Source organism: Terrapene carolina, unplaced genomic scaffold (genome assembly GCF_002925995.2).
Source record: "Terrapene carolina triunguis isolate 2854851 unplaced genomic scaffold, T_m_triunguis-2.0 Scaffold66, whole genome shotgun sequence".
Classification (NCBI taxonomy): Eukaryota; Metazoa; Chordata; order Testudines; family Emydidae; genus Terrapene; species Terrapene triunguis.
Genome location: NW_020664417.1, coordinates 91,809,203 through 91,823,610, shown reverse-complemented (window position 1 = coordinate 91,823,610; position 14,408 = coordinate 91,809,203). Strand labels below are relative to the sequence as shown.

General features: G+C 45.2%; 1 gene segment (V, D, J or C); it reads left to right on the top strand.

The window, feature by feature from the left end:
• Positions 1-11,342: 11,342 nt before the first annotated feature.
• Positions 11,343-12,018, top strand: LOC115271161. The segment is given in 2 exon segments: positions 11,343-11,391; positions 11,648-12,018. Coding segments are annotated over 2 exon segments (420 nt in total).
• Positions 12,019-14,408: the final 2,390 nt, after the last annotated feature.

Genomic DNA, 14,408 nt, shown 5'->3' with positions numbered 1-14,408 from the left:
AGTAACAGCTTACCTCTCACAGTGATACAGACCAATACAAAAACCTCTCTGCAGCACGCATTGCAGTTACTGCTTCCTGCAGATACAACTGTCTACTTTTCACATGTTCTGTCACACGCGACAGAAGAGGGTAACATTTTCCATCTCTGAACATACAGCAAAAAGGAGAACATTGAAAGACCAAAAGCGTTTGGATAATCACATAGATACTAGAATGTACATAGAGACCTGAAGTTCACTACAGTTTTGTCTGATTTATTCCCAATCTTGAATGCCAGTGCACTGGACACAATTACTTGGGTTTCAGTAGAAATCATTCCAAACAGCTGTTACACCTTCTATCTTTCAGTATAGAATGATTCCGTCATATAGCGAACTGACTTAGTTCTATTACAGAGAGCTGATCAGAAACAGGAATTCTCATATTGTGAGAAATTCCAAGTTGGAGGGGTGGGGGTTAAAGAGAGGCTTGTTCTGAATCAACATGAAAACTTGAAATTTTAAAATTTCCTTTAATACGAAAATTCCAAAATTTCATTTTGGGAAAAATCAAAGCAATGTTTCATTTTGATAAGGTCAAAATGTTCATTTCAACTTCATCAACCTTTATGTTATAAATATAAAATATAATATGTCAAAATGATTACAAAATCAAAACACTTCAACCGCATTCAAAGGAAATTTCTGATCTTGTCAAAATGAATCATTTTATTCATTTTCCCCTGAACATTTCAACATAATTGATGCGTTCCCAGAGTATGTTTGGATTTTGTCAAATCCACATTTTCTGAAGGAAAGCTGTTCCATCAGAAAAATTCAACCTGCTCTACTATTGTAAATACATTTCTACAATGGCCTGGGTGTCTCCTTTTACTGGAACAGATCCTCACTAAAATCCCATTGGGAAGGTCTCAATCATTATTAATCTAGGAAAATAATACTAATCTAGGGATTTGTAAATGGCTGTGTCTACTGTTTGCAGATTAAGATAAGACTTCCTCGTCCAGGTTTTCCAAGACCTGTGAGGGAGCAATTCCCCGAATGCAACCGAACCCTGAGACACAAGCAGCTAATAGGCACACAAAGGATTTTCAACAGAGTTGGGGCTGGGCAGAGGCCAGGTGTGGAAGCAACAGAGGAGGGGTGTGCCCCAATGGGAAGGGCTGTCAGGGTGGCCACACAGAGGGGTGCTCACCAGCTGTTCCAGAATGGCATGGGGTACGCCCACACTCTGACTGGATCTGGCTAGCACAAGCCAGCAGGAGCTGAGGGAGGTGGTGTTCAGTCAGCTTCCCGGGGGTTGCTGGGCTGGCCACACCCACCCAAAAGAGGGGTCAGGAGGTAAACAGAGCTGGAGGGAGAGGGGTCTGGAGGTTCCCCTGCTTCACTCACAGAACCCCCTGTGGCTCTCAGGCTTAGGCACCTACCAGGTCATGGAGGAAGAGGGGGTATGGGTAGAAACACAACAGACAGCACTGGAGCCTGGCACACTGAGGACACTTTTCAACTTTTCTGTGCTGCGCCTGCACCCAAAATCTGAGCATGCTCAGACTGTGGGTCTTCTCTCTGCCGTCAGCAGCAGCACAGAAGTAAGGATGGCATGGTACAATATTGCCACCCTTACTTCTGCACTGCTGCTGGCAGCGACGCTGTCTTCGGAGCTGAACAGCTGGAGAGCGGTGGCTGCTGGCCGGAAGCCCAGCTCTGAAGGCAGAGCCGCTGCCAGCAGCACAGAACTAAGGGTGGTGTGGTATGGCATGGTATTGCCACCCTTACTTCTGGCGGGGCTCTGCCTTCATAGCTGGGTGCCTGGACAACAGCCGCAGCTCTCCGGCCACCCAGCTCTGAAGACAGTACAGAAGTAAGAGGGGCAATACCGCGACCCCCCTAAAATAACCTTGAGATCCCCCTCCAACTCCATTTTGGGTCAGGACCCTCAATTTGAGAAACGCTGATCTCCCCTGTGAAATCTGTATAGTATAGGGTAAAAGACACAAAAGACCAGATTTCGCGGTCTGTGACGTGTTTTTCATGGCCGTGAATTTGGTAGGGCCCTAACTATATGGGTCTCCTGGTGTATGATGAGATAATACCTCAGGGTTACAGTGATAACGTAGAAGATAGAAATGCCACAGTAGCCAGAACTCTAGCCATGGTGTAAATATTGCTGGGCCTCGCTGTACTGCCATAGTCTGAAAGGCCTCATGTTTGAAAACTGGCTCCACAACATCTAGCACAGCTTGTAACGTGACTGGGGGGTAGAAAGGGGACACCGATATAAGAAGGGGAAGAAGCATCAGGCCATGTAGTACCAGACTCCCTCGGGAAAACTACGACATCTGCTTGGGCATGCTATTTATAGACTAAATTCTGCGGACAACCCTGCCATTGGCCAGTAGGTGGCAGGATTATGACACAACGTTGCAGAGCTGGAGATTTCAGGTCAAACAGGGCGTTTGGGCTCCGGATTCACTGATTAAAAAGGAAGGAGAATGAATGAGTGACTACACTTGCCTTAAAGTGGTTTCTTTTTTAAATGTTTTGCTCAGGGAAGACTGGGAGCCCCTTATCCCCACAGCTGAGCACTCACACGAGCAGTCCCAGTGAAATGAATGGGATTATCTATGAGAATAACTGCTCGCCATGTGAGTAACAGGCTCAAGACTTGACCCTAAATCACCAAATTGTTATAGATGGGTTTGTGTTTAAACGTATGGAAATTGGGAAACGAATGGACATCTGCAGCCTGCTCTGCTACCCATTGGTCCTGTCTCCTCATTAAATAATAAATCCAGACCTGAACCCACTTTATGCCATGTAAGCCTCAGTCTGGGCACTCGAACACCAGAATAGTGAGTAACTATGAATAGTTATTACATGCAATAGCAGCATGAAACAGACAATTCAAAGCTTTCAGAACAGTTCTCCTGGGTCTATAATCCTGTTGACCTCCAGCATTTTACCCTTTTGTGTATTCACACTAGAGTGATTTTCCTTTTCTGAGCACTTATAGATGTGTTAAATTCCACTCCCTGGAAATTGTGCTTATTGACAAGCATTTCTAATAACAGACAATCAAGATGGTGTCAGACACTCCTCTTTCCTGGATGCTAGTTGATTTCTGCTTTCAAGGTGAGAAATAATACAAATGTAAGAATTGTTGCATTGATGTATTAAATCTATTGTATTGTAAGTTAATTTCCACTCTTCAACTGAAATTTACACTGTGTTTCTGTGTAAAGTTTTGAATAATTGTGATGCCATCATCCTGCTTACCCCGTCCTATCTGTGCCTCTCTTTTCTCTATATCTAGATTCCAATGGGCAGCAAGTGCTGACTCAGACTCCAGAACCTGTCAGTGTTTCTAGGAGACACAGCCACTATCAAAGCCAGGGTGAGCCCAGCAACAACTTAGCCTCATACCAAAAGCAACCAGGACAAGCTCCTGAGCTTCTCATTCATAGTGCTCTTACCCTGGCCTCTCGGCTCCCAGCCTGGTTCAGTTCTAGTGGTGCTGGCAATGGACACGCTGATTACACTCTCACTGTCAGCAGTGTGGAAGCTGATGATGCTGGAGAATATCACTGCAGAGCTGTACAATGACTGGCCTGTCCCAGTGACACAGGACAATGCAAAACCCTCCCTGTCCTACATCGTTTGCTGCTCCTTTGTCTCCCCTGATTTCACTCTCACAATCTCTCACCCCTCACTCTCCCCTCTGGAAATTCTGGCCTATGGGATTCCTCAGAGCTGGAGCTGTAATTACCCCCATCTCTCCTGTACCCTCACCAGCAGCCATTTCCACATAATCTAAAGGCCCAGGCAGGCGCCTGACAGTTGCTTAGTGCAAACAAAAGGAAGTCACACAATAAAGATCAAAACCTCTGGCACAATATAGATCAAATCATTCCTGAGGCAACTCTGCTCATTTCATTGTAGTCACACCAAAATGCCTTTAGCCACATTTGTCTAGCTGGGCTGCTCTTCGCAGAATAGGGTTCCATGGAGGTAAAGATGACATCATGATGGAGGACAATCAATTTGGTGCCCCTTACAGGTGCTGATGCAAATCTGGAGCAACCCATCCCCACCATTCCCATAGGAGAGGGCCCTGCTGCATCATCACCCACAGCACGGTTTGGTTTTGTTGCACGTTGGTTTGGGGGTATTTAGGGGTTGGCAGGCAGTAAATCCCCACCACACTTTCTGTACCCCAGCTGGGAGGGCCTTGCTGAGGAAAGGTAATCAAGGTGCAGCCAGTCTATTTGGATCAAGCCCTTCAACAGAAGCTAGTTATTCTCATGAGAAGTAGAGAGAGAGGTTCTCTCTTCACAAGCCAGAGCAGGGAATGCTGGCAACAGAAAAGCCATGATCATGTTGCTTAGGAAGCAAACAGTATAAAGAGTAGAGCAGAACATCTTTAGCACAGAATAAATAAGAAATAAAATTAGAACGGTGGGTTTCTACTATTGCACTTTACAATAAAAGCCACTCGGGTGATTTTCATTGTATTTACACGTACACCAAAATGTGCACCAAGCATTATTGTACATATGCAAAATTTCCTCTAACACTGCATTAACCAAGCCTTTGGAGCAGCATGGGGCTACGATGACCTTATTCCCACATAGAATTCAATGATCTAGATTAAAGTTCCACATCAAAGTGTTTAAAATGCCATAAACAGCCCCTGCTGAGAAGTTTTTATAGCCTCCCTTCCAGCCAAAAGACACACCAGGCGCATCAGTGGGACCAGTGGTGTTTAAGGTCTGCAATACGAGAGACTCCCAGTGATTCAAAATCTCTCCCCGTTCTAGTTTCTGCCCAGATCCCTTTCTCACCCACAATGGACACAGGGCGAGGTTCTGAAACACACTTCAGTGTGTGGGGCTGAGTATGCTGGCCAGGAACACAGTGTGAACATGTGCAGTAGTGTCATTGTTACCAGGTTTCAGAGTGGTAGCCGTGTTAGTCTGTATCAGCAAAAACAACGAGGAGTCCTTGTGGCATCTTAGAGACTAACAAATTCATTTGGGCATTAGCTGCATCTGATGAAGTGGATTTTATACCACGAAAGCTTATGCCCAAATAAATTTGTTAGTCTCTAAGGTGCCACAAGGACTCCTCATTGTTTTTATTGTTACCAGGGTTCCTTTCCAGCACTATAGGTCTTGTTAGTTAGTTTGCTGTATTCTGCTGGCTCAGTGTGAAAGGAATTACAAGGCATCTGCTCAGTTAACTCCTGCAGAAGGAAATACTGGGTAATTCAATTGTATTTTTATGGGACAGGAAAAAAACTGATCTAGAAAAAGAAAACAGGCTGGGCTCTTCAAACTGCTGTTAAAAACCTTCTAGAAAATGAGTGAATGGTTTAGCTACTCATATCTAGCTGCAGCACATATGGTGCCCTCTGCACCATCTTGCTGCTCCATTCTTATAAATCAGACATGAATACAAGACAGTTGAAAATCTTGCCCCCACCACTCACATGAAGTGAATTTACATGACTCGTTCCTTTTGCAAATTCACACATGAGCGACACTCCCCTCCTGCCCTGCTGAGCTCCTATAAATGGAGCTGTTTGCACTGCACAGTGCCCTGGTTAGCATTGCTGGCTCAGAACTGCCAAAATGATCTTCCACACTCAGCTTCTCTGGATACTAGTTTTTTGGATTCAGGGTAAGAAAAAACAATAAACCCAGCTTTAAAGAACAATAACATCAATGACTATGTAAATATAATCCATTCATTGTTCTAACAGATAATATAATGATGATTTATTTAATGCTGTGTAATAAGATATCAGATTAAAATGTATTGCACAACAAAACAATAACTCTTTGATCGATATGTTACAATTTCCTTCATTTCCTCTTTACTTCTAGATTCCATCGGGCAGATTGTGCTGACTCAGACTCCAGAATCTCTCTCAGTGTCTCCAGGAGACACAGTCACTATCCGCTGCAAAGCCAGCTCAAGCCTCACCAGTAGCTCTTCAGGCAAAGATCTCTTAGCCTGGCATCAGCAGAAATCAGGACAAGCTCCTAAACTCCTTATTTATCATGCAACCACCCTGCAATCAGGCGTCCCAGCCCAGTTCAGTGGCCGTGGGTCTGGGACTGATTTCACTCTCACGATCAGCAGGGTTGAAGCTGAAGATGCTGGAGATTATTACTGCCAACAAGAGTACATCCCTATCACAGTGATACAGACCAATACAAAAACCTCCCTGAGCGAGGGCACAGTGCTGAGTGCTTCTCAGAGCTGCATCTGGACATTCAGAGTCACAAATTTCATAACAAAGAAGGAACAGGACGTTAATTAACTGTCTGCCAGTACAACACAACAAACTCCTCCCACTGTCACTTCTACTGTCCACACAGAGAGCTCAGAGAACAGCTAGCTCTAAATGGCTCTGTTAAGTGAAGTTTGTTGAGACAGGCCGAGCGATCCTTTTAAAACAAAAACTGCAAGAGGGAGGAATGAGAAAAGCAATGCTTGTGCAGCACCTAGTGCAAAGGGGCCTTGGGGCCCCGAGGCATTACAGCAGTATGAATAACAATGATAATAATGAATAAATATGAGCCACTTTTTTCCAAAGAGATCGTCTCCTATTTAGGCACAAACTACATGTTCCACAGAGCTCAGCAAGTTGGATGTTGAGGTCTGTTGAAAATCAGGCCACACCTGCTTTGAAGCAGTTGAGTAGCCAATATTTAGACGCCTAAATGGGAGCTGAGTTGTTTTGAAAAAATCTGCTTCTTAGAGCCTGGTTCTAGGCCCAGTGAAGTTAACAGGAGTGTTTCCATTGAGTTCTATGGGTGCTGGATTGGACCCCCTAGAGGCTCATCTGTACACTACGGACTTCCAGGGTCTTCGGTTCACTCAGCAGCAAGCGGCTGGTTTGTCGAGAGGCAGGTAAGAGAGGAACAGCTGGGAAAGGGTGTGAATAAAACAGCCCACAAGGAGGAGGGCACAAGATGAATTGTGTGTGACAGGGAGGAACCAAAAAGAAGTGGAGCCTTCTTGTAAATTCCCATCCTTCCCCAGCATGGCCTGGACCACCACAAATCTGGCCAGGAGGAAGAAATGAAAGACAGTGACCACACTGGCCACAGGGACGGGCGGGTGCCTCCTCCTACCCAACCACCTCAGACAGGTGCTGGAAGAGTTACTGGGAAGTAGCCAAATATCAGGATCTGGCAGCTGAATTGCAGCAGAGCCCGAGTTCAAACAGAACTAATCACAAACACATCGTCAATGGGGCGTCCACAACAGCCACTGAATTGTAATCCATGGTAAACCACAGATCTCCAAAGATCATCAAAGTGCTCTAATTCATAGTGAATACACAAGTGTTCCACCGAGTCGCTAATCAGTTAGGACATCTACTAATTAAGTGTCAGCTAATCAGAGTTTATGTTCAATGACAATCTTCATTGAGAGTCTCCACAGCTTTATGAATTATGGGCTTGATCCAAAGCCCACTGGAGTCAGAGGAAAGTCCCCCATAGACTTCAATGAGCTTTGAAATCAGGCCCTTAAGGTTTTAGCTCCAGCATTCTTTCACAGCTGGTGTGTAAGTCGGGGAATGAATGAGCAACCGTAATCTGAACTCATTTTTGTTTGTCCAGTACATGAAATAGTATATCTAGAATGATGCACATGGAATCACTCATCAGAAAAGTCCCATCCAATCAGTGCTTTGGGGACTCAGATGGAAGCAATGAGGATGAGGGTAACAACAATAAACGTTCTAATCTGTTCCAGAAATTATGAGGGCAACTTTTCTTGAGTGACGGCCAATAGCGGTGCCCTTGTGAAAGAAATCAGACTGGATTCTACTGCAATACCCTGGCTACAGGCAATATTCAATGCCTAAATCAATCAAAAGCACCAGTTTTGCAAAGACACAAACCACTGTGTAAACCCTCTAACAGGCATAGTTTGTAATGTAAAGGGTTTATAAATGTGCCTGCCTGGATCGTGGATTGAAGTGAGACATCGGTAGGAGCCCTTTACACGTGTTGGCAGCATGTCTCTTGATTGTAATGTGCACTCAGCTGGATCAGGAGTTGAATCTCTCTGCAAACAATCCCAGAGCAAAATACTGCTGGTGAGAGCATTCTCACAGTCTCACATTCCTCTACACCCGGGACAGGCTGACTGTAGCACAGGCTCCTTGTCACTGCCCTGACACTGCGGCTGGAGTGTCCCTTCCAAGGATTCTCTATGGGGCTGGAAGGAGGTGATGTGTGAACTCTCTGGTCCCATACACTGCCCACCTACTCCTCCCCTCCACCTGCCCAGCCTCCACCACCTTCTCCCATGCAGATTCCAGAACCAGAGCAAACCCTGCATAGAGTGCAGAGGAAATGGGGAAGGTGCCTTGGAGGCAGCTGGATCATCCCTGCACACAGTCATGGGGAGATCCATGCCTGGAAGGGAAGCTGAGTGCACGGATCTCCAGGGTACGATCCAGGCTGGTAAAACTAAACCACCCAGTCAAAGGTGAATGTTTTGAAACACCAGATAGGAAGTGCATTTACAGGAGCTTTGCATGGTGACATGCAAACGACATCTGTTCATTGTGCTACGGAGCTCTTATAAATGCGCCTGTTAAAACCACACAGGTACCTGATCACTGTGCCAACTCCAGAGCTGCTAAGATGATCTCACAGACTGATTCTCTGGGTACCTGTATTGTGCATTCCAGGTATACAATAATGACAACACAGGCTTTGAGGCAACGTAGCATCAGGAACAACATCTAAAATATGGAAAATAACATCTCGGTATTTTATGAATTACACCTTAATACGTTCTTCACCTAAACGTGTCTCTAAAAACAGTCCTGAGCTTTTAGTCATTGTAACAACATGTCAGAGGTCTCTATGGATTTTCCTTCTACATCCAGACCCCTATGGAGAGATTGTGATGACGCACACTCCAGAATGCCAAACAGTGTCTGTAGGAGACAAATTTGCTAGAAGCGGCAAAGCTAGTTCTAGAGCTGGCAGTAACATGCCTAGGTACCAACAAAAATCAGGGCAAGCTCCAAAGCTCCTTATTTATCCTTCCGGGGATCCCGCCTGATTCAGTGGCAGTGGGTCTGGGACTGATTTCACTCACAAAGTAAGTGCTGTTGAGGCAGATGATGCTGGAGATTACTATTGTCACCAAAGCTGGCATTGGCCAGGCTCACAGTGATACAGACCAATAGAAAACCTCCCTCTTCTTTGTGGAGCGCACTGGGCTCACCACTGCACGCGTCTCAGTTGGGTGTCAAACCATCGCCACATTCACTGACTTCATGCTGAATCAAAACAGGAAGGATCTCCGGTCATTAACTCATTCCACAATTGAAAACTGCAACAGCGCGTGAAACTCTCTGAACGGCATCACTGCTCAACGGTAACAAGAGCAAAGTAAAGGCCTACTGCATCCTGGCCCGCTTTGTGTGTAGATACAGCTGAGCTGTTTGTCAGAAACTCTAACACACTTCCTATGGCTGGGCCAGAGCCTCATCTCCTTCCTTACTCTGCAGTTAAGACAGCTAGTCCCGCTATTCACAAGCATTCCACAGTGTCACTATTTGGTTATTACAAATTAAAGGTTTGCCAATGAACAGGAATTCCCATTGGTTATCTTATCTGAGAGTCTCCAGGTCTTTATGAATTATGGCTCTGATCCAAATCCCATTGAAGTCAGTGGAAAGACACCCATAGACTTCAGGGTGAGTTGTCAGTCCCTTACACTTTTAGCGCCAGCGTTCTTTCACAGCTGATTTGTAAGGAGCAGAATAATTTGATGTTTGGGGGTTTTTTTGGACCATGATGGGAACAATGTGGCTGCCTCAGCTTGTGGGGATGCAGGAAATGTGGCTGCACACAGAAAGCTGGGATCTTTCAAAGGACACATTATTGTGCCATGCAGCTAGTTTCAGCAGTCCCTCTCTCTCTCTCACACACACACCCCTTTGCCCCATGTGCTGTTTCTTCTGGGGGCTCTTTTCAAAAGCAACTTTAGGGATCAATCACTCCTGAGTGCTTCCCCTCCAGAGTTTCCCTTACGCAGGCAGAATGGTTCTAAAAACCTCGACTCAGTCACTACAGCTCCAATTCTCCCCCTTTAGGGCACGTGGGAGCTCACAGAGGGTATGCTAGGGAGACAGAGCCTTGTCTCAGGGTACAGAGGGACAGCAAATCTGCGCTGAGAACTCTACACCAGCCTTAGGGTGGTGCAAGCTCTGTGGTCCTAGTATCTCCACTCCAGAAATGGCAATGGCTGGTGGACTGGCTTATGCACCCCTCTCTCCATGAGCAACTAACAAATGGAGATCCTGCAATATTTCCCTCCACACTGTATCCTAGTATCTCCACTCCAGAAATGGCAATGGCTGGTGGACTGGCTTATGCACCCCTCTCTCCCCCAAGAGCAACTAGCAAATGGAGATCCTGCAATATTTCCCTCCACACTGTACAGGGCTATATACCCTGAGACCCAGAGCAGCAGGCCCACAGCATCCCTGACTCTGGGCCTGTCCACACTGTGGAGGGGGTGGCAGGATTTACTCTCAATGAAAGGCTGTTCAAACAACAGACCCGAAGTGCCAGCCCTTGTGTGACTAGCAGTGTGGCTAGAACGAGAGTGGCCCTTGGACAGATGCATAGGAGGGGTGGGCCATGTAGAGAGTATCTGCCACTGGGACAGCCTGCACAAAGGCCACTCACCTGAGCAGGGACTGCTCAGCTCCTTCATCACGCAGTGACCAATCACCTGGAAGGAGTGGGGAGGGGATGACACACCTAGGGGGAGAGATCTGCTCCATTGTAGAGGATGGCTTAAGGGGCATCCCTCCAGGCCACTGATCAGCCCCAGCACAGACTCCCTCTCAGTGCTACTACAGGGGCAGTGCGGCTCCACAGCGTCCCCTAGAGGATGCACAACCCAGCCCTGGCTGTATAACAGGGGTCATGTTCTTAAATCTCCATACACACATCTCATGTTCATTGCTATGCACAACGGGATCAAACTAATGGAGCTGAACATCCCCATTAGGTGGCAGCATAGACACATATCAGACTCACCCTGAACACCCGGCAGACGCTGGAATTCTGAGTATGGGCAGTACTTTGTCATAAGGGATGGCAATAAAAATGACAAAACATCTGAAATGATGCAAACAAATCATTTCTCCATTTTCAGGGCCTGAGGAGAGACGCTTTGCATATTGACGTCTGCCTGAGATTTCCCTGCTGCTCTGAGCAGTTATATATGGAGTCCCTTTTTACAGTCTTTAGGGTTTATTGATCAGCACTGGTCAGTCCAGACGTATCAAGATGATCTCACAGGCTCAGCTCATCTGGCTGCTAGTGCTCTGGATCCAGGGTAAGATTCCATTTGAGATAACACTGGTCTGGTGGGATAATGGGAGATTGAGCCCTGGAAACCTCTCTCACACATACATACACACAATAGATTGCTCAATCTCAAATGTATTACATTCTTTGTTTTTTAAATGCATTCATTTTTCATAATTTTAGTTAATTGAGAGAAAAGGATAAACTATGATACAAAACTAAAGTGAAAACATGAATGTTCTGACTCATGCATTATGTTAATTTACATTTTCCTTTCAATTCAGACTCCAGTGGGCAGATTGTGATGACTCAGACTCCAGAATCCCTGGCAGTGTCTCCTGGAGACAGAGTCACCATCAACTGCAAAGCCAGTTCCAGCACTAGCAATGTTATAGCCTGGTACCAACAGAAATCAGGACAAGCTCCTAAGCTCCTTATCCACAGCGCTTCCACCCGTCCCTCTGGGATCCCAGACAGGTTCAGTGGCAGTGGCTCTGGGAGCGGCTACACCGATTACACTCTCACTATCAGCAGCGTAGAAGCTGAAGATGCTGGAGATTATTACTGTCAGCAGGGTGCTAGCTTCCCTCTCACAGTGATACAGACTCATACAAAAACCTCCCTGCCCTGTGTGGTTTCAGTTTCTCTCCTGTAACAGATGCTTTCTCAAGAGAATCACAGCTTGAACATAACCTCTGTGTTATGCAGTGTCCTGCTGCAATGGGGTACAGGGTCTCTGCGCTATAGATAGGGCCTTATCCAATGGCCACTGAAATCAATGAGAGACCTTCCACTGCATTGGATCAAGCCTGTTGTAAGGAAGAGATTGAAATCTACTTCATTCAGCTGGATACCACTGCAAAAGTGGCTTAAATTACAGAGGGAGGCTGCCTCTGCAATGGCTGCTAAATTTCTAGATATACTTGCTGTCATTTTTAACATGCACATTCTTTGAGCATAATTTGTCAGCTGGTGATCAATGAGGGATGTTAACAAACCGTGATCATGTGGTTCCCTGGGAATGGGGAATACAAACAGCAGAAGGGCAGAACCAGAAGCCACTTTAAAGGCTGGAGTCACTAATCAGACAAAATGGACACCAGTGAAATGTCAATATCTGCTAACAGATCCAACACTCCAGAGTCTGCAGCACCATAACCACAGAATGACTCTGGAGAGCAGTGACTCTGAAAAGGATTTAGGGGTCAGAGAGGACAAGCAACTCAGGATGAGCTCTCAATGCAGTGCTGTGGCAGAAAGGACTACTGTGATCCCTGATAAATAGGGGAGCAGGACTAGGGAGGGGATTTTATCTCTGCAAACAGCACTGGTGAGACCCACACCGGGATACTGCATCCAGTTTGGTGTCCACAGTTCAAAAAGGATGTGGAAAATTAGAGAGGGTGCATAAAAGAGCCAAAATATGATCTGAGGCCTGGAGAAAATGCCTTGTAGTGAGAGACTTAAGGAGCTTCAGCTGTTTAGTTTATGAAAAGGAAGATTGAGGTGACTTGATTACATTGCACAAGTACCTTCCAGAGGAGAAAACACCAGATACTAAAAGACTCATTTTTTTCTACAGAGAAAGGCATAACAAGAACCAGTGGATGAATTCTGAAGCCAGAGTACTTCCAATTAGAAATTAGGCACATTTTAACAGTGGGAATAATCCACTGATGGAAGAGTAATAGAATGCTAAACTGCATTATAATTATCAGCCATTAGGTGGCATTGTATGTAACAAACCTTGTTTAAATGAACCTCAGCAATACCTGGCAGTACCTGGATTTTACAAACATATCCGGGATCTAAAAGCAAACTCTGTGACCAGCCCATATCTGGTACAGAAGAACACGACAGGAGCAAACTGGTGGATTCTCCATCTCTTCATGTCTCCACATCGAGCCTGGATGCCTTGAGACATGCTTTACCAAATTTTGGGAAACAGGGTGAAATTGGATGCTCTGTGATACACAGCAGATCTGACAAGATGATCTCATGATCCTATAAAAACACTAAATGTACAGAAATATCTGACATTATTTCTGTGATAATTAGCATTTTGAATGGTAACCTAAAACTACACACACACACACACTGAAACGATGGAAACAAATCAGCTCTCAGGCCCGAACCTGGGACACAAGGTCTGAGTCTGGATATTTTGCATAATTCCATTAGACTGAGATTTCCCTGCTGTTCAGAGCAGGTAAAGTATTTTGTTTTATTCTTTATGTTTCATTAACAATATGACTCAGACACACTAAGATGATCTCACAGGTTCAGCCCATCTGATTATTAGTGCTCTGGACCCAGGGTCAGAACCAAATGAATCGAGCTCTGGCTTAAAGAAGCAACTTGAGATACCAATCTGGAAGTGTCATTATATCGGTTTAGCATTCTCTCAGTTCAGAGACAATCGTGATTTTTTTCTTTATTTCCATTTTAGGGTCGTCTTGTGTTAATGTATGGTGAATTAAGAAAACAGCAGAAACACCATTTAAATCTACAAAACTAAATAATGACTCTATATAGAAACCTTTTTATTGACAAATTATTTATCAATATTTCCCTTCCTATGCAGATTCCAGGGATCAGATTGGGCTGACTCGGTCTCCAAAGTCCTTCTCAGTGTTTCCAGGAGAAAGCATCGCTATCCTCTGCAAAACCATTTCCAACCATAGCCTGGGACCAGCACAAATCAGGACAAACTCCCAAACTTCTTATCTACACTGTTTACATCAATCACAAGGATCCTCTAGACTAGATCAGTGGGAACAGATACCTGAGCACATTCTCTCAATGCATGGGGTAGAAGCAGATGATATATTATCATATTATCAACGAGGTGAAAGGCCATCTTGCACAGTGCTGCAGAATAATACAAAAGCCTCCCTCCGAAGTTTCTTTCATTCTCATATAACTAACACAACTGCTGTGCAATGCTATACTGGTAAGTGCCATATATTGCAAGCCTGTGTTAGATGGGTAAAAATTCCTACCTCCTTACATACCATAGATATCCAATGTATTTCTACCTCTAAT